Genomic DNA, 24,727 nt, shown 5'->3' with positions numbered 1-24,727 from the left:
AAGAGGGGCGGGCGGAGAGGAACCTGCTCCGGAGGATGGGCGGGACTTCATCCGGGTTGACAGCGGAAGGAACCATTCCGAGCGCAAGGACTGGGAGAATGACACCGGAAGGAGCCAATCCGCTGGCGGTGCCTCTGCAGAGGGTGGGCCAGACGGTTCGGGGAGCTGCTGGTGTTGGCTGCAGGTGGGTGCGCGCTGTTCGGAGAGAGCGCTAACGGGGAGACTAGCGCTTCGCCAGTTACAGAGGGGCATCATCCCGTGGCTGGACCCCGAGGCTGGGATGAGAGGGGAGGGAAAGCGCTTGGCAACGTCCTGCCTGTCATGTCAGAATTAGTCTCCCCTTAGAATGAACGCAGAGGGCGTGGGGCGCATGCGCGGGCGCTTGGGCATGCGCAGTAGCGGGCGTTGACGTCCGTTCCCGGTGCTGCCTGCCCGGCGGGGCGGGAAGATGGCGGTGGCTGCGGCGTTTGGTCGCCGCCACAGCCGCAGTCTGCGAGATCTGCGCTGCTCAGCAGCTGGGGCGGGCGGGGACCCGCGACCGCAGTGCGCTGGCGGTGCTGGGGCTGGGTGGTAAGCGCAGCCCTGGCGGAAGGGATGTAACTTCTTTCTTACGTCTGCTCCCTGCTTTGTTTGAGAAAGGGCCGAGTTTATACACGAGGCACTTGTTCCCCGTTGGGTTTTTCGTGGTACCGTTACTTATTAACGGCAGGTGATCCGCGAGTGTCTCTAGCCGCGTCCTTGCCGTTAGTGTGTCCGTGTTCCTGAAGACTCCTGAGGCCCCGTGGTGGCCACCTGGACCTGTCGCGCTGGGGGGTGGCCCTGCTCCCCCCCCGCCGTGGACCTCTATAACCGCATGATAGGGACCAGATTGATTGGAAACAGGATACACTTGTTCACCAGACTGTTGCAGTATTCATACAAAGTGTTACATTACTATAGTTTGATTCTGGCATCTAAAGATTATGTCCAAGAAAAAGCCCTTTTCTGTTCGTTGCTGTCTGTTTTACTAAGAACTTTAGTGTTTATTGTCGGTACTAGATTCCCTTGCTCCCTCAATTATAGGCTATCTGAAAAACATAGGTAATGGTTTTGTTTACCCTTTGGATTTGAACTTGGGCCATGGCTAAATCCATTGGAAATTTGAGCTATCTTCCTATTTGTTGCCTTAGAAATATATATGGTTTAACTTTTCTATATTGACCACATACAAATGTCGCAAAAAAATTAAATTTGAAAATTACATTATTTCAGGTATTTCTTAGAATGTGTCCCTTTTTGTTGTTTTAGCACTCTAAATCTCTGTTAATGTGAAGAAGTGCTGTTTCCTCACAGACCAGAAGAACTTGTCTTTTTGTCTAGACTAAGGCTCAGTTTTAACTTTTATGAAAAAAAAAAAGTATTTGCAAAATACTTTGAACACAGAAGTAACATTTGGGACAAAGTGTGTCAGCAAGGAATCACTAGGATAATTCATTTTTTTAAAAACATGATTCCTATTTTTCTTCTGGATTTAGGCAAGCAAGATTTGTTACATAGCCTCCTATGTTTTACCCAAAGACAGACACAAAGTTAACTGACAGCATAGGAGGATTTAGTAGAGCCAGAAAAAATAAGAAATTGCTATTCAACAGTATCAGTTTGTGGCAGAGGCTTATATTTCAAGTATTGTATTCTGCACACTTTAAAGAAGAAATTGTGGTCATATCTAAACTTAGTTAATGGTACATGCCAATCCCAATGAAATATGGGGCCTGTATAGTTCCCCAAAAAGTCAAGATTTGTTTAATAGGTTTGACTTGTTTATATTTTCCAATTAGAGATGTAATCAGTTTTTTCACTAGTGGATTTATTCAAAATTTTAGAGAATAAGCATCAAGTGCAAGAGCAAACTGAGGTTCAAGATGCACTATATATAATGTGTGCAATATAATTATGAGCATAATCAACATAAAGCTACATCTTGGTTTTAAGTAAAATATACTATGAAGAACATGCTCAATATTGCATGCATTAAAAAAAATCATATTTAAATCACGCATAGAAATTAAAGATTAAAAAAAAAACGGTAAAACCAGTAATTTTCTCTTCCAGAATATACAGTCATTATTTTTGCCAGAATTAGAAGTACAGCATGGCATTTCAAATCCAATTGTGTTGTGAGAATGAGAATTAAAATTCTTGAACTTTTACCTAAGAAAATAATTTTCAAAAGAAACTGATGAATTTGAGAAATTTAGCTTTAGGATAAAATCCAGTCAATCTGAGTTCTAACTGATTATTTTATTTGTCTTAACTGATTGTGCTTGTGAGAGGATATGCAATTAAAGATCACTGCTTGCACAGGGGGAATCTTCCAGTGTTGGAATGCCTCCAGGAGTCAGTGCCATTTCACTGCTTCATACTGGTACCATGCTGTTTTTTTTTCAATAACTCCTAAAGAACCTAAAGCTTTAAAGCATCTGTGTCACCCTTCCTTCTAATAATACTCTCTCAACATGTATTATTGATAAATGCCAGATTTCTGGATTAAATGTCTCAGAATGTCACATGTATCCTTTTTGATTGAATGAAAATGATTGAAGATTAATTTTCTATGAAGTTCAGTTATTTATGAAAAAGTTGTGAGATTGAGTTGCATTGTATTTTCCAGACAGGAACCTATAATTCCCTGTTACTCTCTCTTTGTGATATTAGACATCCACTTAAATCTCTGTGCATTTTTGTAAAGTGGTCCAGATTTACCTGTGATTAAGAACACCTTTTTAGGTATTCCAGCTGAGTTTTAAGATTACGACAACAAAAGCAAAGCAATAATTCAGTAAAAAAATACAGAACCTTCAAATAGGTTTTCTTCTGTATTTATACTTAAATTACATTTCAATTCACTCTTGCCTTTTGAGTCTGCAGTCAAAAGTGACACCTAATCCTTTAGATGTATGTTCTACTCATCTTCATCTTGCTGAATGTTAAATTAAAAGCTGTTAAATTAGAGGTGTAATGAGGAACCCAAACGTATAATTCTTCTTCTGTTGTTTTTGCCATGATAGAAATGAGTTTGGCCTCCATAAAATATCTGAAAAAAGATTCGCTTTGTCCCACACAATTTACAGCTGAAGAAGCTGATATCATGATGGTTAAAATTCCCACTTACTTCAGTGTTTCATTTACTTCTAGTTTTGTGGGAACTTAAACACATGCCTACCATTACACAAGTAAGTTGTCTGACTGCAGGCCATGCATATGGAATTAGTCATGCATAAGTCCTTGAGGGTGTGGAGCATAATTCTGTAAAACTTGAGTTGATGTGAATCAACCATTTTCTATGGCAAAAGTTTAACATAAACCAGATTTTAAATTTTTAGTGTTAATTTACTGTGTTTTTAAAAATTCACAAAAAATTATTAATTTCTCTCCCTTTGAATAGATTGTACATATGAGTGAAAAATAACAAATCATCTTGATAGGTATATAGTATACTTAATACTATAATATTATTTTTAATATTAGATTTTAAAATGCTGAAGTTGACAAGCTGAACCTCCCAGGATTTTATGGCTTTCTAATTCTTACTGCAATAAAGCTGTTGTGGTTAATGAGAGAATAGTTTTTAAAAACTTACATCTACTGTACAGTAAAATTTTTTATTAAAAAATAATAAAATCTTCCTAGAGAAATGTATAAAATTTCTCTATCTTCTTCGGTTTAATTCTTTCTTCCTAGGTAAATAATGTATGCTGTAAAATATCAGCATTTAAGATTTCTCTTTTTTTAAAAAAAATCCCTGCTCTCTAAATAATGGTGTTTTCAGATAACTGCTGAAAACTATTAAGAATTAATATTCTTTTTTTTTTTTGTGAGAGAGTGCTTTACTGAAAGTGCTGATGCACAGCTATGCTGTACTTTGAGATAATGCTGATAAAGATTCCTTTACAATTCTTGGTTAATAGTAAAGTACCAAATAAAGGTTGTTTTTGACTTTTTTGACAGCTGCATTTGTAAAAGATACTCTACGTACACACGGAATGTTATCTGTAATGTGCAAATGTGTAAATAATTCAAGTAAGATTGGTGTCTATTGTACTAGGAACAGCCTTGGGTTCAGTTCAATGACAAAAGTTCGGTCATGTTTATTGTCAGGCAGGCCCAACACTAACATGCTTTTTCTGACAAGGTGTTTACTTATGTATGCCCATGACAAGGTACTTTCACAAAACATCCCCTAGGCTATTATGAAGTCACAAATAAAAATATATATTTTATCTTACTATTCTACAGTGATCAAAACAGTTTGGTGTAAGTCTTCTCCAGTATCATTCTGTGCCTTGAGTCCTCATCTGGGTGTTCATGTTCCATTCTTATCATACTAGCACTTGGCCCTCCCTTGTTTGATGAACTTTCCTTTGTTATTCACTTAGAATTGCATATCTTAGACGATTCTCTACTTCATTAGCACACTTAAACTTCTGTAACCATTTTATTTGTCACTCACAGCATCTAAGAGTCTATAAGAGGTCATTGGTTTAGCAAAACCTTTTCAGCATAAATATATAGGAATATATATGCTTTATAGAGAGTATATTCTGATCAGTGCTCTGTTGAGAGCTACACTAGGCCCTGCACGCACCAGTTAATCTCTGCTCAGAGTTTACTCTGCAGTTCTGTTTATTTGCTTTGCTATTTAAAACCTGGGGGAAAGGATGCTAACATCATTTCTGGGAGGCCTATTGCAGTACTTGTGACTGTAGTGTATGGCTGCTGTATATTTTCTGAAGGTGGCTCTTAGATGTTTTTGGAGCTTCCTTCCTATGTAAGTTTAATGGTATACTCTGTTTACATTCTTTTAGCATAATATCTAGGATTCTATGAATATCCAGGATATGAAATTGCTACTCAAAAGGGCAGCTGGGCTTTCCAGGAAAAAGTATAAATAGATAAATAACACATTTCAGTTTCTTCAAAATATAAAGTTATATGTACATCTAAGAAGGATTGCCAGTGGTGCCAAATAATAGATATCTTTTATGGTATAACTATCTTTGGAAAAGAGAACATTAGCATCAGCAAAGTAGAAGTTCAGTGAGTTTTTTTCCAATTATTTGCTTGGAGTACAAGCATTAATGACAATTGGGCATTCTTTTCTAGCTTTTTACCAATAGGAATAGGTGTGTGTATATATACCATGTTTTGACCATGGGCATATCACTCCTTTCTGTGTGGATACCTGGCATGTGGGTCAAGGAGCTCATTATGCTCTAGACTGCTCCATCCCTTATCCTCTTGGAAAAAGGACCAAGTTAAGACTGAGAGGACTTGTGAACAGCAGAACTAAGGTGTGGGTCCTCATTAGTGGACTTTGTGATGTACCATAAGAATGTTGTTACCCTCAGATCTCCCAGATGGACCCTTAATTTATCCACCTTACTGACTGCAATTCCTGGGTGTCCCCAGCCTCCTTTTGTTTGACTGCTAACTGCTTTGACTGCTTTGTGGCCATATGTACACTGCTCATTTGATGCCACTTAACTATAAAGCGTGCAGAATACCTTGCCCCTCAACTGGAGATCTGAACAGATAGTTTTGAGAGGTACACGTATCTTTCCAAGCATGTGTTATGTCGGGTTGTTGTCAACCTTAGTAACTTTGTAATCTTTATCAAATTTCATGAACTGGCTAGTGGACTGCTTATTTGATATGAATTTCAAGCAGACAAAGAGTGAAAAGGTATTAACTTTGGATTATTATTATTATTATTTTTTAAGAAAACCAGGCTAATACTTAAAGACTGTGTATGGAACTCTGAATTTGCAAGAAATAAATAAGATGCCCACAGACGAGGCAAAGTAAGAATGAAGGAGATACTTGCACAGGAAGAATGGCATACCATCAGCCAGTGGCCACATAGAGCCCACTAGTGCGAACCTAGACAGCAACCCCATTCTTTCTTGGGCTGGGGGGGTCCTGAGTAAGAAGACTATATGGCAGCTAGCTGAATTACTCCAGTAGCCTGCAGTCTGTCCCTGACGTTCTGTTTTTTCAGGATGCTGTGAGCATTCCCATTCCTGTGACCAGTCGTGTGTATACCATATGATCAAAATGCAGGTATTTGTCAGTGTAAGGCATATGTAAACATTCAGTATGTGAACAGACATGAGCTTTGTCAAGTGATGGGGTGCCTGAATTTGGTCACATCAGAGAGCACGTTTGATCCCACAGCAGGCAATAACCAGTCACATATGCCAGTGCTCCTGATCTGGTGTGTCACATGACAGGAGATGTTGGGAGACGAGCTACATGACAAGTGCCCAGCATGTCACATGATGGAAAAGAGCTTGAGTATGTAGCTTTTGTGTGCCTCGATAAGCGGTTGTGTGGCACACTCCAGCCCAAACACTGAGCATCATTACTGTGTGGTATAACAATTACAGCCATAAGATAAGAAACATCCCAAGCCTAATGAACCATCTACTGGAGTTTGGTTCTCAGTATTCCAAATAAAGATGGAATCCTGTGGGAATAAATGGAGCAAATATGAGGCTCATTGCCCAGTTTTCCTGAGCTCTAGACCTAAGCAACATATGTCTGTACCGCCTATGATTTTTATGGTTTTGTCAGTAACTTAAATATTTATAAATTTAATTATAGCTATTGACTAATTCATATGGCTTTGTAGAAGCATGCATGAAATAATTATAAATGCTAGTTGGCCTTGTTTTAATATATTAATTTTTAGCTGAATTGTTAAGGCATTTTGGTGGGCTCTAAACTGATCAACAGATCCAGCACACTGGAAAATTAGTATCAAAATTATTAGGTAAGGCAGCTAAAAGAGAGATGAGAATTTTTTTCTGCACTGGATGACCCATGAATTGGAGCAGTAAAAATGGGAAATATAATATTAGGCACTTAAGCTTGGATTCATCACATACAATTTAGGCTGCTAGTTGCAGTAAAAATAGGAAGAACCTTGTTGTGCTATGCACATTCACTTACCAATTGAGACATTCCTAGGTAAGGTCTTTGTTCCCAGCTATGATTATTTTTCCTACAAGAAGGTGTGCTGCTCTCTCTCTCTCGCTACTAGTAGAAGCTTACAGGAGATGAGTTGGTGGGATGAATCTTGGCTTTTAAAAATAATAGCAAATAAACTTCTATGGTAAGTCACAGTTATGGCTGGAAATAACTGAAAAAAGGACAGAAATGTAGCAGTTGATCACAGGATGAGTGAGAGGCAAAATTTAGAATCAGTTTCACAGAAATATTGTGAAAAGTATTTTCAATGAAGACAAAAAAGTAGCTACAACACTTTGTGAGACAGATGAGATCTTAACCATAATACTATACAATAAATCAGACATCAGTGGAAGAAAGATGAGCTCAAACTGGAATGGATGAAGAAAAAAACAAGAAGTAAGCAGAAAAACAGTCAGTCTTATAAACGGAGCTTAAGAAGGTTGACAGTTGTTTAACTCATTGTGATAAAAGCTGAGAGAGAATATGATCACTGTTAATAAGAGTGAATAAACACAAAGGAAAATTAAGTCAATGGACAGTTTTAACAGAAGAGCAAATACACATAAGCATTAATAAATTTTATGTGCAACTACAAGAAGGCTTGCAGTGTTGGCACCAATGTGTTGGACAGTCTTTCAGTAGAAATAGTGGTGGTAAAAAAACTAACTTTCTTAGAGCTAATTTGCTTTTCCAAAAGCCATTACATGATTACTTTGCCTAAAATAGCAGAGATGGACTTGATGACATGAGATGTTTCTGCATTCCTTATTACTGATTTCAGTAATGCTTATCCTTGTATCTTACCCACAGAAAGGAGGTCAGAGCTTGCTGTAGCAATTACATGGAATAGGAGGAACACATCTAGTATCTATTTTCAATTCCAGAATTTTATGAAAAGTTTTACATTTCCTTTAGAAGAAGTTTTACTTTACACGATGCTAAATAAACCTTGAAATTCACCTACAAATGTGGAAAATATGATTTTCTTGAAACAACTCTGCTTTTGAGGAGTCAGTCTTTTGAGGAACCAATTTTTAAGTTCAGAAAAAAGGGCATCCTAGAAAATTCTGGCATAAAAAAGGTTCTATGATTTATGGAAAATGGGGTTTATGAGGCCATACATTATCAGAATAAATGGTGGTCTTGTTCTTCTGTATTTTCCTAGTTCCTCAGGCTTAGAATGGAAAGAGTGAATACGTGAGATTGTCTGGCCATGGGAAGGAGAAGATGCCTGCTCCAAGGGTGCCAATGCTGGGAGCAAGATCAATGGATCTCTTCTATTCCAGGAGACATGGAGGTCTATTTGTGGTTGGAGCTACCTGACTAGATAAAAATATAGATCAGTCTGCTATGAAAGTACCTCTCATGAAGAAGACTGCCTGATGGCTTAGCTTGCTCTGAGTATATCACCTTATCAGATAAGCCTTTTCACCAAATTGAAAAACAAAATCAATTATTTTTGTTTCCAGGTTTGGCTTGGAATTTTTTATCCCCCCTTTGTCAGTTCAGGTGGGCCGTTATCTGTTGCTAATTGGAATTGGAATTGTGGAAGCCTCGCACAGAATCCTACAATAGAAAAATCTTACTGTGTTTCCTTAAGCTTTAAAATAGACAAGTTTGAGTCAAACTTGCAGTAAGGCCAGTTTATACATCTGTAGCAGTATAAATAGATCTTAAAACAGGTGTAAATAAAATATATTTAAAGCTTCTTTATGCTGTCAAAGTGGAGTAGAATATTTTTAATTCAAAAAATAGTCAAGCCCAACTTACCTTACAAAACATGCACTTCAGTATAGGGATTTTGACCAGAAAAACCTGTCTACAGAAAGAGAGACTTCACTGTCTTAAATTTAAATCAGTTCTGAAGCCAATTTATTTAAGCCATTGTAAACAAAGCTAATAGTGTGCAGCATAAGCTGTAAGCAAACATACGGCTTCACCTGCAAGATTAGAGGTGCAGGGTAAAATCAGTATCAATTGACTAAGCACTCAAAGTTGCACTGTAACTAAACTGTCTTTAAATGACCCCACTTGGCAAACCTCTGCAACACTGTGATTAGGCCAGGTTGTTTGTGTTTGTTTGTATTCCATATTTTTAGTCTGGACTGCAGAATGGGAATCCAGTTAGCAAAAAATCTGGACCAGTTCATAAAATTTATATTTCCCTTGGCCTGTAAGTGGCTTTCTAAAGTGGCCTTTAGAAAGACCATTGGTCTGCTTTAGGTTTAGCTGTTTGTAATGTGCAGATGAACCATCTGAAATTTAAAAATACGTGATCAAATTTTTGTTTTCCAACTTCATTTTATGTCAAATTGGAAGAATTTGGGCTTTTGGGGGGTGTAAGTCTAGGACTAGTCTTCCTTTTAAATGACCATTAAAATCTGTAACACAGTCCTTGGTATGCTTCCCATTGACTCTATTGAAAAAAACCCCAAACTCCTACAGGTGGGTACTATTTGTAGAGCTACTCTGATACATATCACTTATTTTACTTTTCAAAAGTATGCGGTGTGTATATACTTTGCAAAGTATATACAAAGTATTTGCAAAATATTAAAAGCAAATTAAATTCAGTGTAAAAGTCACTGAATAAAACAAATTTAGAATGGTGCCTAGGATTTACAAACCAAATTCAGTGCTAGGAATTTGTTTGTTTTATGCCATATTGATTTTTTTTTAAATGTAGTAAGACTGTAAAATCAATTACTTATTTTTCCATTTCCATTTTCAGGAATAGATTGAAGAAAACATGGCCAATCAACGGGATTACATTAGCAGACCTATTTGCAATGGAATTTCTGTTTCTGAAAATAAAATTAATTCCTTAGTGGCTGAAGGTCATGGACAACAAATTCTAAAAGTACTACAGAAGTTCAGAGAACAAAATACATTTTTTGACTTTAAAATTCTTGTGAAAGATGAAATAATTCCTTGTCATCGTTGTGTACTGGCAGCATGCAGTGATTTTTTCAGGTAAAACTACTTTTGGCATGAGTTTGCGGGAAATGGGTTGTAAGCCCTCTGGGAGGGAGAGAGGGAAGGAATATAATTACAAAAATTATAAAATAAATTACCACAACTTATGTATGTCCTCAGAGTTTTGAGCAAAGTGGTCAAACATCATATTAGGGATGGTAAAAAAGCAAACATGCAATGTTAGATGCCTAATCATATCCCAGATACACCTGTTTATAGTTCTAAAGTGACATGAGGACCCTATGAATTTGATATTCAAACAGCAGTCTATGACTCTGAAATACAAATGTAAAATCATAACTGCGTTATTCCACTCTTAGGTAGAATTGACACAAATTATGTATCTTCAAGACTTTATCTGTTGCCTTTATTTGTACTTGAGGGCCGGCAAGAATATTGTTTGACTTTCTATGGGGCGGCCTGTGTCCTTTGACACATTTATATTATGAAATATTAACAGGTTGATTAGGAATACATCTTGCATGGTTATGTTATTCTGAACCATTGTAGATAAATTATACATGTTTCTGGAGAGAGACAGTTTTTGTTTGTCTGAGATGAGTGATCAGTATAGTGCAGTTTGTCTTAAGAACACATGAAATAGATCTGTGATCTTCCCTTTGAGTACTTGAACCTATTCATTCTTAAGGAACAGACAGATCATTCGCATATAGGATTTTGTCATTTCATATTAATTTATGAAGAACCTTGCTAATTGTTTCTTTAGTAAGGCTCAGATTTGCAAATCCATACTGAAAGTCTGTTTCCAAATATACTCTTTACTGAAACACAAGGTAAGATGCTCTAGCAATGAAAAATTGGGCTTCTGGATATGAATAAATGAACTTGATTCAGTTGCTGATACATAGGTGTCAGGTGCTATTCTCAGATGCTTATCCTTCAAGATACCTGCAAGAGTTTGGCATATATGATGCAGGATATATGCTAGATGCATGTCCTTTGGCGAGGCTGCTATAGGCCAGACAGGATGCTGTCTGCTATCTAAAACAGCATGACATACCTGTTTGGTCAACTGTATCGAGCCCAGTATTGTGATTCTCTTTTGGTCTTTGAAAATGTAAGTGGTTGGCTTTGTACCTGGCGTGAACTGAAATCCTGAGATTCCCAGTGAGTACATATTGTAATGCTTGAAGCTTGGTGCGTCTCCCAGCTTTTTGCTTTACATGAAAACAAGTTCTTACTGCAACTTTCTTCAGAAAAAAAGTGCATCAGAACATTAATTGAAGCAACTGTTTTAGGAAGATTACTTCTATCACCCATTGTGCTTTGTTTTTCTGCAGCAGCTTTTAGGACAGCTGCACATGCAATCTGCAGTGTTCAAGCTATTGGGAAGCAAATATAAATAGGTATTACTTCCTTAATAAGGGAGAATACTGGAAGCTGAAAGAATTTAGTGCCTTTCTCATAACCGATATGAAATCCTTTGTCTGACTTACTATATTTTTTTCTCATAGTCATTTTGAATTCTCTCTTTTTAAGAACCACTGTCAAAAGGAGAAATGCAAATGAGATGAACTGTTTCTTCATCATAGCAGCAGATTTGGTTTTGCTCTTACACACAGAACTACTTGAATTTCAAGCATTTACTGTTTGACACCATAAAGCCACCACCTTTCAGTAGAAGACACTGTGGTAGAAAGGAGTATTAGTATGAAATCAATTCTAAAATATACCACAGGAATCTAAGTTAAGCACGTGGTAACATATGTGGCGTTTTCACCACCTCTCCAGGTTAAGTTTGCCAGGAGAGACCTCCCTGCATCAAACAGTTGATAATAACAGCCATCAAGTTCCTAAGTTGTCCTGGAATGCAAGGCCTATTTATTATCTTCAGGGAAGAAAAAGCACCTAGGTCCACTAGATAAATTTTAAAATAAAAAATACTTGTTTTCTTTCTTGGCCTTGGGCTTCTCTTAGTTTTAGTTTGATTATGCAAACCCATGATTCAGCAACATTTTGCTCTGTACTTGTTACCTTTCAGAATCAAAGCCCTTTCCTAGCTTGCTCTCCTCCTACTAATATTATTTTGTTGCTATTGCGTGTAAATGAAGCTTCAGTGCATTTCCTAAGCACCCAGCATCCTTTCCATTTCATTCTATCATTCAGACATTTGTATTGTGATCCTCCCCCTCTACTCAGCCCTGGTGAGGCCACATCTGGAGTACTGCGTCCAGTGCTGGGCTCCCCAGTACAAGAGGGATGTGGCACTACTGGAGCAAGTCCAGCRAAGGGCYACAAAGATGATTAGGGGACTGGAGCATCTCTCTTAYGAGGAAAGRCTGAGAGAGCTGGGCCTGTTYAGCCTGGAGAAGAGAAGGCTGAGRGGRGATCTTATCAAYGTGTACAAGTATCTGAAGGGAGGGTGTCRAGAGGATGGGACCAGRCTCTTTTCAGTGGTGCCGAGCGACAGGACGCGAGGCAACGRGCACAAACTGAAACACAGACGCTTCCATCTGAACATGAGGAAAAACTTTTTCACTGTGAGGGTGACAGAGCACTGGAACAGGTTGCCCAGAGAGGTTGTGGAGTCTCCTTCTCTGGAGATATTCAAAACGCGCCTGGATGCAATCCTGTGCAATGTGCTCTAGGTGACCCTGCTTGAGCAGGGGGGTTGGACTAGATGATCTCCAGAAGTCCCTTCCAACCTCAGCGATTCTGTGATTCTGTGATTAAAGGGAAAAATAAAAAACTAATTTTTTTCTAAGGATCAAGTAGTTTAATATGCAAAAAGGTCTTTGGGATGCAAATTTTTTATCATCATTTTACCTGCTTGTGCAAAAGGTCAGATGAATTCCTACTTTTCCTGATGCTTACATCTCAAAGAGCATACTATACACAGTGAACACTTTCCTTGACTTCATAAAAGTATGGGATTTTAAAAATCACATACTATACAGATACTAATTGTATAACAGAACTGTGATATAATACTGTTTTTAATAGGAACTACCTATGATATATTAAAAATCCAGATTATATACTCGGTATTTGGAATCATTTGCCTACATCTTTCTCCACTATCATCTTTTGTTTGATGTTTGTTCCACAATTTCAACTATCATCTCTGTATTCAGTCACAATTTACTTTCTGTACAAGATTCATTATATCATCCAATCCTATGTCAAAACCTCATTTTTTTCTGACATTTGCCAGTATGCTTCTCTCAACTCTAAACCAAGAATTGTTTCCTCTTTTTATTTCCTCCTCTTTCACCTCCCTCCCCCACTTTTATATCTGGAGAATGCACCCACCATGCATCCTGCCAGTTGTTCCAGCCTCTAATTTGGAGGGCCTTTTTTTTTTAACTTAACTTTCTGTATTCATCCACAATAATGCATGACCTACATCATGAGGTTTTTTTACTATATATATTTTTTATCAGTCTTTCTTTCTCAAACTGTTGAAACTTATGCTGCCCCTAACAATTTCACACTTTCTTTCATCTTGAAAGCTGTAGGCTTCATCTCCCTTCCTGAAAATCCATAGAAAACACGGCTGCCAATATCATTTTTATGAGCCATCACTTTGAATATGCTCTTATCACCATTTCTTTTTTTATCTGCCATAGCAAACAAATGTATTGTTCTTAACTTTGAGAGTCTTAACATTTTAGCCTTATAAAGCCTGTCCACCACAGTGTCTTCTTATATCACCCTGATTTTCTCCTCCCTCTCACATCAGTTTTTTCCTCGTTTGCTAGATAAACTACATATGTTCTTTAATTTGTATGTATCTCTTCTATATTTTATTCACAGAGCCATGTTTGAAGTTAATATGAAAGAACGAGATGATGGCAATGTTACTATTAGTAATCTATCACCCAAGGCAGTGAAAGCTTTTCTTGATTACGCTTATACAGGAAAAACAGAGATAACAAATGATAATGTGGAAATGCTCTTCCAGCTGTCATCATTTCTTCAGGTTTCACTCCTTTCCAAAGCTTGCAGTGACTTTCTAATAAAAAGTATTGATCTTGTGAATTGTTTACAGTTGCTTTCTCTATCAGAAAGTTATGGTTCCATCCGCTTATTTGATCATGCACTAGATTTTGTACAGCACCACTTTTCCTTGCTACTCAGATCAAGTGATTTTTTGGAAATTAATTTTGAGATATTACAAAAATGTCTTGAGGCTGATGAACTAAATGTCCCTGAGGAAGAATCAGTTTTGAAAGCTGTCCTTCAGTGGACCAAACATAACTTAGAAACACGACAGAAATATCTGGCTCATTTGATTAAAAAAGTGAGACTACATCAGTTACCTGAAAAGACTTTGCAGGACTTTCTGCACTCTGAAGAACAGTTACTCAAGAGTGCTAATTGCTCAGTAATAATCAGTGATGCAGTTAAAAGTGTACAAAACTTTAGTGGACTGTTTCCAGATGCACGTCCTTCAACAACAGAAAAATATATATTTGTTCATAAAACTGATGAAGATGGAGAAAACAGACATACGTTTTGCTACAACATCAAAACAGATAAATGGAAGGAACTACCACATACACATATGATTGATCTTCCAGGGTCAAGTTTATCTAGTTATGGAGAAAAAATATTTATAACTGGAGGATGCAAAGGGAATTGTTATAGGACAGTCAGGCTTCATATTGCTGAACCATTCCACGATGCCACTGACCAAACTTGGTGCTACTGTCCAGTCAACAATGAATTCTCCATAGTGTCAGCTATGAAAAAACCAAGGACAATGCACACATCTGTTGTAACCTTAAATCAGTTGTTTGTAATAGGTGGAAAGACCAGAGGAGCTCAAGAAACCCGAAGTCTTTTGGATGTAGAATCTTACAATCCTCTTTCCAAAGACTGGAAATCTGTAAGCCAATTACCAAGAGGTATCTACTATCCAGAAGCAAGTGCATGTCAGAATATAATTTATGTCCTTGGCTCAGAAGTAGAGATTACTGATGCCTTTAATCCATCTCTTGATTGTTTCTTTAAGTATAATGCTATGACTGATCAGTGGTCTGAGCTTGTAGCAGAATTTGGACAATTTTTCCATGCAACTTTAATCAAAGCTGTTCCAGTGAACTGCACATTGTATATATGTGATCTTTCCACCTACAAGGTATACAGTTTTTGCCCAGAAACTTCTGTTTGGAAAGGGGAAGGATCTTTCGAATGTGCTGGCTTTAATGCAGGGGCAGTTGGAACAGAAGATAAAATTTATATATTAGGTGGTGATTATGCTCCAGAAGAAATTACAGATGAAGTTCAAGTCTACCATAGTAGTAGGTCTGAGTGGGAAGAAGTATCACCAATGCCAAGAGCCTTAACTGAGTTTTACTGTCAGGTCATTCAGTTTAATAAATATAGAGACCCCTGGTCATCTGTAATGACAATTTGCTCTGGAGAGTTTTGAAACTCCTGAGTCAAAAGAATCTATTTAAATGCACAAGTTTTAGAAGAGACTTTTAGCTATTAATTTGCAGAAAAACTTTTTTTTTCTTTTAAATCTTCAGTTTAAATTATATGCTATAGAACTGTTTTTGAAAGGGTCCATAATATTGTCATTCATGCTAGTCATTATATATAAAATACTAGTTTTATGTGAAAGTCTTTTCTGTAATTATCTGAATAATTGGCAAAATGCTATTACTTTCAGAAAAGTAGAGTCATAAGGAATTTGTTTTTCTTTAAATGTGCCCTGTTATTTCTGTAATCTTCACAGATGTCCCAGTAGAAAAATCACTGAGCAAGAAAACTGATTGTGATATTGTTTTCTCTATGTAACTGAAGTTTAAAGGAAAAATTCTGAATTAGTGTTGTTTTCTCTAGGTTTTTTATATCATAAACCTGTTAGATGAATTCATTGTCAGTTTTATCTTATTAGAACAACCTTAGAAGGGGCAAAAGCCAAAGAGACCTTGACAGCATTAAATCTAGGTACCTAACTTGAAGAGACTGATAATTGCTATACCTTATTTCAGCTTTTCAGTTTGACCAGTTTTTCTCCATCCTTGTGCCTGAGTAGTAGCTGTATTTTGTTTTCATAGCTGTGGCAAGACAACCTCTGATAACATTTTTGCAGGGTGAACAGGATTTCTACAGGGTGGATGATTCATATGGTAACTTCACTGTACAGATGGTCACCTCCATCATGCTGTTAACTGCAGCTAAGCTGAAAGAACAAAACATTTCAGGCTGTTTTCTAGCAGAAGTCTTCCATCTTTTAGGTCTACAGTGCTATCTACTAAAGCCACTAGGCTGCTTTTTGCAGTAGTATCAGTTTTAGTTGTTGCTTCAGTTAACTCAGGAAAAATTTGCATCTTGTCACATATAAAATATTAAGTTACAAAAATAAATCCCCATATTTTAAGTCAAAGTAAATAGGATTTCTGAAGTGAAATAATTCCTTTAAAGTACATAGTGGTTTAAATTAATTAAAACACTTTCATCTTGTGCTTCATGGGAATTTTAAGTGTAAAAATATTACATGGTAAATACTCCAGAATATATTTCTTGAGAAAACTTTCGATAGTCTTCTATTATAATGTTTAAATTGTCACAGACTTTTAGTATTAATATTCCTCTAGGCATATGCCATAAAGTAAACTTGATCTCATGCATACAAAGTGGGACTTGTGTCTGATGGAAGGATACTGGAATTAGCTAGGTTGCATAAATTCATTTAGTAATCTTCCACAGCTTCAGAATTTTCTTTCCTTCCAGCTATTTGAATAAAATTTTGGGAACCCTTATGTTCAATATAAAATATCTTTAAAACAGTAAAGTTATCTTATGCCAGACAGAATGATACTAAATATCTGAGCATGTCATTTCCAAGTAGTTTAAAAAATGAAGAAACTTCAGTGAGGTGTCTGAAACATCTTTCACATAGTGTAAGACAACTGTGGTAATTTCATCATCACATCACCACTGCATGTATTTTTGCAAGTCAAGCTCAGTACTGAAACTTAAAGCTTAGCATCTTGTAGAGACATATTTCTGTTTCAAACAGTAAACAATGGAAGGCTCTGATCCTGTGACTCATTTTATAATTTTCTATCAGATCTCTTTATAAATTTAAACAACATTCACCATAAAGATTTTCACACAGATGTATGTGAAAATTATGCACATTTGAGGAACATGTTAATAGAGTGGAAACCTCACACACCCCTAGTAATTTGTATTAAGATGTGTTAGTTCTGTAGAAGTAAACAGCTTGTTGTTGTAGGATTCCAGGGAACCTCTACATTTATTTTGCTATTTTTGTAGTGAATCTTCAGATCATATTATAACTATATTTAGACAGGTAACCTGCACAATCATCACACTGAAATGCAAGCACTTTTATACCAAAACACAAATAATTTTTGTTAGTGCAAAGCAAGTGTATTTAATAGTTTAAGAGAGAGAGAGAATACTATTCTCTCCCACTGAAACAGCAGGAAAAAGCAAGTAGTTATACAGTAGAACAGTAGTTTTAGCTTTAATAAGGCTATTCAAAGTAACATTGTTGCTCTTGCTCTAAAAAATTTAACAGAGACTTCTCTGACCATTAATTATTGCAACTTGTCACTTTTCATCAGAAATAGAAAGGCCTAATTCTCCTTTGCTTGTGCTTTTTTGTTGTTTTTATACCTGAAAAATTTAAGTATGCAATTCATGTAAAATACTAAATGATGAGCAAAGTAACATACGTTGCCCACTGTATATGGGTATAGATAGCTATGCAAATTGGAAGAGACCACAGAATCGCAAGATTCCTTTTAATTGCCGTCATAACCAAATTGCTGGGTTACATAAACAGCACTAAGTCAGTGATTCAGGTGATGCTCTTTCCTCTAAGTTTTTCCTCACATTAAATTTTATTTGGCAGTCTTCCATCCAGCTACTTGCTATATGTATAAGTCTCTGGCTTATGACATCAGATAGAGCAATGACACATGTGGTAAGTTACTCATCACTATTAATATATATAGTGAAAACTGAGTGAAACTTCATTTAGAAAAAAAGATGTGCTCCTGTAATACTCTAAAGTTATGCTACATTTGCACAGGAACTAGTCACAGTTCCCAGTCCGACAAATCATTCATGGATTTCAAATGGAGTTTAGCTCTTTTATTCAGTGATCAGGAAATAATGTAGTAATGTCAGCTTATACTGTTGCTTAAAGGAAAGTTACTGTGAAGTAGTTGTATTTCTTCAGTTATGTAGGTAAGTCTGTATTATGACTCTCATGCAAGAAAAAAAGTCATCTGCCACAATTCCACACACAGAGGGTTAAGTCTGATAGCAGAATTGAGTGCAGAAGAAGCTGTGTTAAAAAGTCACAGTTAAAGCCAAGGCTTCATAATATAGTTATGGTCATATGTTCCAAATCCTGTGATTAATCCTCAATGATATAAGAAATCTTGGTGAAGTCAACTAGACTACTCAAAAGGAATTACTTGCATGAGTTACTGCAGTAGGTCTGGATCAAATATATATTTTTAGTCTACTTTACACAAAAGTTATGCAATTAAATATAACAAAATTAGTGCAAATCAAGTTTTTCTACATATTTTCTGATTTTTCAAAGCTCATAGTACTTTATGCAAAAGTACATTTCTCTAAAAATAGTCCATAATGACTAAGCTTAACTATTACCTATGTTTTCACTGAAATAGTAAGATGTTTAAAACATACGAATTGCATGTAAAGGTATATGCTAATATTTGCACTTAATGATGTAACCAAAACATTTCTAATAGTCTATTATATCTCAAAAAAAAATTATGCAGCATGACTAGTACAGTATACATGAAGATAATATATTATATGTGGGGTTTTAATATCCAGTAATTATTTTATTGGATAATCTTAATTTTTAAAGAATACTATTAAAACATTATGGCATTTTGGTAATGTTATCATACTGTTTTAGTTGTTAAAATAAATATCAATAATTCTCATATACTGGAATATTATGTTTGCATAGACTTAATGATTACTCTATTATTTATGTACTAATGAATTTATTTTCTATATTCCAAATACATTAGTAGTAAATCAGTTTACTGCAGTTAAAAATTAATTATATTTAAAAAATGGAGTACATTTACTGGGTCAGATTTATTCCTGGTATTACTCCACGAAGAAAACTGTATACCTCTTCTGACTAGTAGGCATTAGGTAAGGGGCCTGGAATAGGGTATAGGATGTGCTATGTACATTTTGAAATGTTGACTCTAATTTTAGATGGTTCTGTTTGTATGTGACCAAAAGGAGGCAGCATAAGATCTATTTTAATTAAAACAGATTTAAACCAGGAATATATTTGACAATATTTGTATCTGAACATTATGTTTAATTTACATTTTTCCCCTCTAACATCCAATAAAGAACACAGATCGGTAACATTTTGCTGCTGCCTGGGCTCTGCTGCTACGTGGAAAATATGATATTATATGTTTGCTGAGATGTTCATTCCTTTGTGAAATAAAAGCACTGAGCAATTGAATCCTTCTCAGGTCTGATTTTGTTCACAGTGAATTTCAAAATACAGAGACTTTACACATTTTTTATTAGGTTAGCTGCTTACTCAATATTTTTTTTAGCTAGAGAACATTTTGTATGTTATATTATGACCAAGAATGGAATTAGCATGCATAAAAACTGCAGTGAGATTTTTTAAATTATCTTTGGACTTTGTATTTGTATATCCTTTGTATATCAATTTGCTCCTACCAAGCTAAATGGGTGACTTTGAATTGATTTAGTCTGCTGAAAGGCTGCAAGTTTATCATTTTAAAGGACTCACTTAAATTGGTAGGTTTTTTTAATTGGATGTGTCCAGGTGAGATTGGTGTGCAGTATTTTTAACAATTTAACTATCACAAATAATTACATATTTATTTTCACTGAAATGGGCTTCTATGCTACTTAGAAATTGCTTTACATAAAAGGTGATATAAGCCACTTACTCTAAAATTCATGTGCAAAGAATGCAAAAATGTCATTAATACAAAGTGAGGGAGCCCTGTGATTCAGTGACCTTCAAACCTCTTCAAACAAGAGTTAAAGTGGGAAAAATTAACCCTCCAGTGCTCCAAAGCCTTTGCCCCAGAACTAGCAAAAGCCATTTGGAGGCATGCACAAAGCACTCCAGCAATGTTCACCATGTTAGAAACTTACATTGAACAGTGAAGGAATAACTGCCATATTTGAAAGCTGCAGTTGTGCCCTCCTGTGTGTAATCAAAAGAAAACAGGGCATATATATGTGTGACAAATCCAGAATCCCTTAGTTCACCATGGACTTGCATAGTTTGTATCTGAAGTAGAGTGCATCACGGGATTTATCATGGTGATCAAAAGCAAGGAAGGGGAGCCTGGATTTAGTGGAAGGGAAGTGTTTAGTGGAAGGCTGGAAGGGAATGCAAACACTCCTGGCAGAGTTATCACCTGTGGGACACAGGCCTGCTTGGCACATTATAGGCAAGCTTCAGGTGCTAAATTATTCTGGGATGCTCCAGTTCAATGGCCCAGTTCATAATGAAAAGCCAAACAGTGACTTGAGGTCACTCTACCTAAGGCCTAGAGAAGAAAGCACTACTTCCACTCCCAGCAGCTCCTCCTCCTACAACAAGTCCCACCTCTGCACTCCTGCTCTGAAAAGGTTTGGGAAGGCCTCTGCAGGGATGAGCATTTCTGCTCCAAGACTTCCTGTAGAACTTCCATTTTCCTAACATCACCAGACTAGCTCTAACCAGGCGTATCAGTTCTAAGCGCTTCGCACCAGATCATCTGCCAGTGTAAACAGATGTGTAAACATTAGTTTATCTAAGCAGAGATTCTTGACCAACAAGGTATTATAATACAAACGTGAGCTAAGTGACTGTCGCGAAAGGAGCGGAGAGATGCACTTCGCTCGTAAGAGGGAAGCAGCACTATGTTTATTGCAGTGAGACAGCGACTTAACAAAGTTCAATCGTAAATAAGAACGATTTAATGAGGTTCGATTGGCAAGGTTCACTCAGTTATTTACTGCATGAAGGACAGGGTCAGATGCGTGTGCAACGGAGACCCTCCCGTTGAGTCACAAGGTTCAGACTGGACCCCCTTGCTTTCTAAACTCCTTCGGAGAGGAGCCTAGGTGCAGCTGGATCCAGTCCTAGTCCCAGACTTGGTCAACGGTTTATGTCTAAGGGATTATGTGTGCAATTAGTCAGAGATATAACTCAGCAAAGTTTCACAAAGTTTGCAAAAGTTCAGCATGCTATTAATCACTTACCGAGGATCTGTCACGGGTAAGGAATCTCTCAACCTCGAGGAGTCACCTTGAGAGGCGTCCCTGCTCAAGGGGAGGTTCTGCAGTGCAGCCCGCTGCCATGCAGGAGAGCTCAAGGGGCTCTGGGCTGCCCCCTATTTATGGGGAGGAGATGATTGACTCATAGTCATATTTGCATGCTAGACGGGCCTTAGTTGGTGCATGCTCAACTAGCCCCTACATAYGTGCTGTTTACAGGGAGGTCAGGTTGAGGGGAAGAGAGCACATCAGTGGGGGGGAAGGAGCGCACCGTCACAGTGACTAATCCTACTGATTTATCTGAAATAAGCAAGATAATCACAATATACATACATTTGCAGAATCAAGAGCTATGACTGTATATTACACATACAGTACCTAATTTGTGTTCCATGCTTAAATTTAAGCAGAGAAACAGTCCTATTCACTTCAACAAGACTACTGACACACTAAAATACAAGCTTAACTACTGTTCTGAATCAAAGGCAAGAAGAAATTATTTCCTTGTTAAAATAAATCCACAAAATGAAATGTAATGTAGGTTAGTATCTGCTTATTTAGAAGATTACTTCTTTGCGTATTACAGAACTACAAAAGATTTGTAAATGTTTTTCAAATTTAAGAGGGCATAGTCTAAGTAACATTTAGAAAATGTTATCAGGTACCATTTACAACACTGAAAATATGTAATCTCAGTTTAAATTTTTAATATAAACTGCTACTTAGAGAATTCAGTGTTCTAGAAGAAACCAAGTATATTTTTTCTTATTAAGCATTTCCTTATAAAGAATATTATATCCTAAAAAATTGCTTGCCTTGTACACAATGGTTTTATGACCTTGTGAATGAGTTAAATACTTAATATTAGAGGGAATATTCACAAAACTTTCTCATTGTGAAAGACCTAATTCATCTTCCTTGACAAGCACGCACTGATCTTTGTCTTTGAATCCCTTTGCAATCATATATAAGTTTATGGTTGGACAGCATAAATTTCAGATTATTTTCTCCTGTCTTTAATCTTCTGCTATTATCATTACTATATTTAAGTACAATCATGAACTCCCACAATTGCCAGCAACTTATGAAACCAACAGATTTTGCTATTATAATAGTATTTTCTCCTGCAGTTTTCTTAGGCTTCGGTCAAACTACACTTAAATTCAAGACAGTTCACATGAACGAGGAGGTCCAAGAATTTCTGATGTGGGAAGCCATACCAACATTTTTCATCTGTGATTAATACGCTCTGCAATAATGGAATAACAATGGGGGGGGAAAGGGAGCTATTCAGAATTATGTGCACAACTACTATACAAAATCACATGCCTTCTAGTTCAAATGATTTTAATTGACACTAATAATAATTAGTATTCTTGTGCTTCACAATAAAAAAGGGATACTCAATGAGGTATAATTAGCAGTAATCATTTTTGCAGATGAGGAGAGGTTCAGACTGTAATGATTTTCAGTCCCTATCATTTTTCCACCTATTTCTATTGCTTGCACCTAAATCCAGTTTTAACTAGCTTTGCAAGACCTTTAGACAGGCTTGCATCTTGCATCTGGTCACTTTCAAAATACAGTTAATAATGTAAATTAAAGCCTAGTTCATGCATGACTCTTAGTAGGAAACATCACCATATAATACATTATCAGCAACTTAACATGGTCTTGGTACCTTAATCTTTGCTATTTTCCTTTTTAAAATTTTTATGATAGTCAGTACACAATGGGCAAGTATGGCAGCCAAACCGATCATGTATGTAAACAAGGCTTTTCACATTTAATTTCTGTAAATATTTAAGGGAGTTTACCGCCAAAATTGTTCACTGAAACAGTAAAATACCCTCTTAAATGAAATTTTAATTTCATCATCACAACTACAAGCATCAGAACCTGTATTAATATCTGTCCAGTCAAAACGTGTAACTGCAAATGCTGAATATCACAAAGAACTATGATTTAAAAGCATTCAGCAAGTAATTCTGTTAATATATATGCAAAAAAATAAATGTATGGTCAGGTTGGGCAGAATTAAGGTGGCAAATTTCACCAAAATATATTTTGAATTATTTGCCTGGTAGTGCCTTGTCTATGCACAAAGGTTATGTTACCAAGGCAACAAGATGTAATGTGAAGAGCAAATGTCAGACCCTTTATGCATGGCTGTGGAGACAAAAGGGAAAAGCCCAAGAATAGAAAGCTCCACAAAAATGTTTCACTCATATAGTCAATAAGCATAACAACACTGTGGCTTAGGTAAGCAGCACTTTCCAAAACATAAGTATCAGTATGTTATTTAACTATTTTAAACACAAAACCCAGAAAATACTCAAACCTCCCAGTGTAGGAAGAAATGTGAATTGAGCCATTGCTAGGCATTAGCTTAGCCATCATAAACCCACTGGCTATAACGGGTTTCGTTGCTTATTTTATCTGCCGCTCCTGCATAGTAGCGGAAAGGCCCAAAGCAGGACCGAGGATCTTTGAAGACCCGAAAAGCAGCAGGTTCCTTTGTAAGCAGAGACAACCCTGCACACCGTTAGCTCGTGCCCAGACCAAACATCGCAGAAGGAAACCAGGCGGCCGAGGGCCCGGGGGCATCGCCCGGCGAGGCCGAGCCGATCAGCCCGTTAACTCCCAGCGGCCGGCTCCGGCTGCTCGCGGGGCGGGGCGCAGCAGCGCAGCCTGCGCTCCTCTTTTAACAGCCACCAATAACGGTCACACGCCACCGCATGCGGGGACAGAGGCCCCGCTCCTCCCGCAGCTTTCCTCCTGTTACCGTTTCCCCACCCCATACTAGCCCCCGGGAACGGGGGGCTACGGCGGGCACCCCCACCAGGGCCTGGGCCGGGGAAAGGCCGAAAGCGCCCGCAGAGCCACCACCGCCGCCTCAAGACAAAGCGGCCGGCCCCGCCCTGCACCCGCGGCCCCATCAGGCGCCGCAGTAGCCCCACCAGCTCCCCGCCTCCGGAAGCTCATTGAAGGGAGAAGGCGGGCCTTGCTGGGTCTAGCCAATCACCGTCAGGCTTCGGGCGGACAAGCAGCAGCTGTAGCCAACGGTGGCGGAAGGTGCGCGCGGCAGAAGTCCCGTTGCGAAGGAAGCTGCGGGGCTCGAAGCTTACTTGGGGGGTTCCGGCCCACCTGGGCGAGTCAGGGCGGTGAAGGAGGCGGGGGCGGGAGGGAAATGACAGTCCCGCCCCGCCAATAGGCGTGCGGAGAGGACTGACAGGCAGGCGGCTGGCCCAATGGGAGCGCGGCGGCCGCTACAGGGCAGGCGACTCGGAGGGGAGTTGGGCGCAGGTGAGTACTTCGCGCTGCTCCCCGGGGACCGAGCGCGGGGGTGGGGGCGCCCCTCCCCCCGCCCCATCCCTGGTGGGCTGCGCCCCGCGGGGGCGCAGCCGGCCCGCCGCCACCCGGCCCCTTCGTGGGGGCCACATGGGCCCCAGCGCCCGCCGCCCCGGGA

The 24,727-nt window shown here is 38.0% G+C and overlaps 2 protein-coding genes across 12 annotated transcripts in view; both read left to right on the top strand.

Annotated features, from left to right (window-relative positions):
* The first annotated feature begins 18 nt into the window (after positions 1 to 18).
* On the top strand, positions 19 to 19,455 carry KBTBD3 (kelch repeat and BTB domain containing 3). 8 transcript variants are annotated; one of them, XM_026057817.1, is made up of 5 exons: positions 19 to 184; positions 6,038 to 6,099; positions 8,177 to 8,308; positions 9,743 to 9,984; positions 13,765 to 19,455. In XM_026057817.1, the coding sequence occupies exons 4-5, from the start codon at positions 9,761 to 9,763 to the stop codon at positions 15,383 to 15,385; spliced, it is 1,845 nt and encodes a 614-aa protein (XP_025913602.1). In that variant the 5' UTR covers positions 19 to 184; positions 6,038 to 6,099; positions 8,177 to 8,308; positions 9,743 to 9,760; the 3' UTR covers positions 15,386 to 19,455. The 8 variants fall into 8 exon arrangements, with proteins under 8 accessions (XP_025913602.1, XP_025913605.1, XP_025913603.1 ...); XM_026057820.1 differs by lacking the exon at positions 6,038 to 6,099 and adding an exon at positions 2,344 to 2,404; XM_026057819.1 differs by lacking the exon at positions 19 to 184 and adding an exon at positions 248 to 570.
* Positions 9,968 to 24,727, top strand: part of MSANTD4 (Myb/SANT DNA binding domain containing 4 with coiled-coils) — a 23,520-nt gene continuing 8,760 nt past the window's right edge. For 3 of the 4 annotated variants that reach the window (XM_026057828.1, XM_026057826.1, XM_026057829.1), the window contains exon 1: positions 24,331 to 24,564. The gene's annotated coding sequence lies outside the window, so the exon portion shown is untranslated. Of the gene's footprint in view, positions 9,985 to 24,330; positions 24,565 to 24,727 lie in introns of those variants that run through there. The other variant, XM_026057832.1, reaches the window with a different exon arrangement.

This window comes from Apteryx rowi, unplaced genomic scaffold (assembly GCF_003343035.1).
Source record: "Apteryx rowi isolate R43461 unplaced genomic scaffold, aptRow1 scaffold_1400, whole genome shotgun sequence".
Taxonomy (NCBI): domain Eukaryota; kingdom Metazoa; phylum Chordata; class Aves; order Apterygiformes; family Apterygidae; genus Apteryx; species Apteryx rowi.
This window is presented reverse-complemented; position numbering and strand designations above follow the sequence as displayed.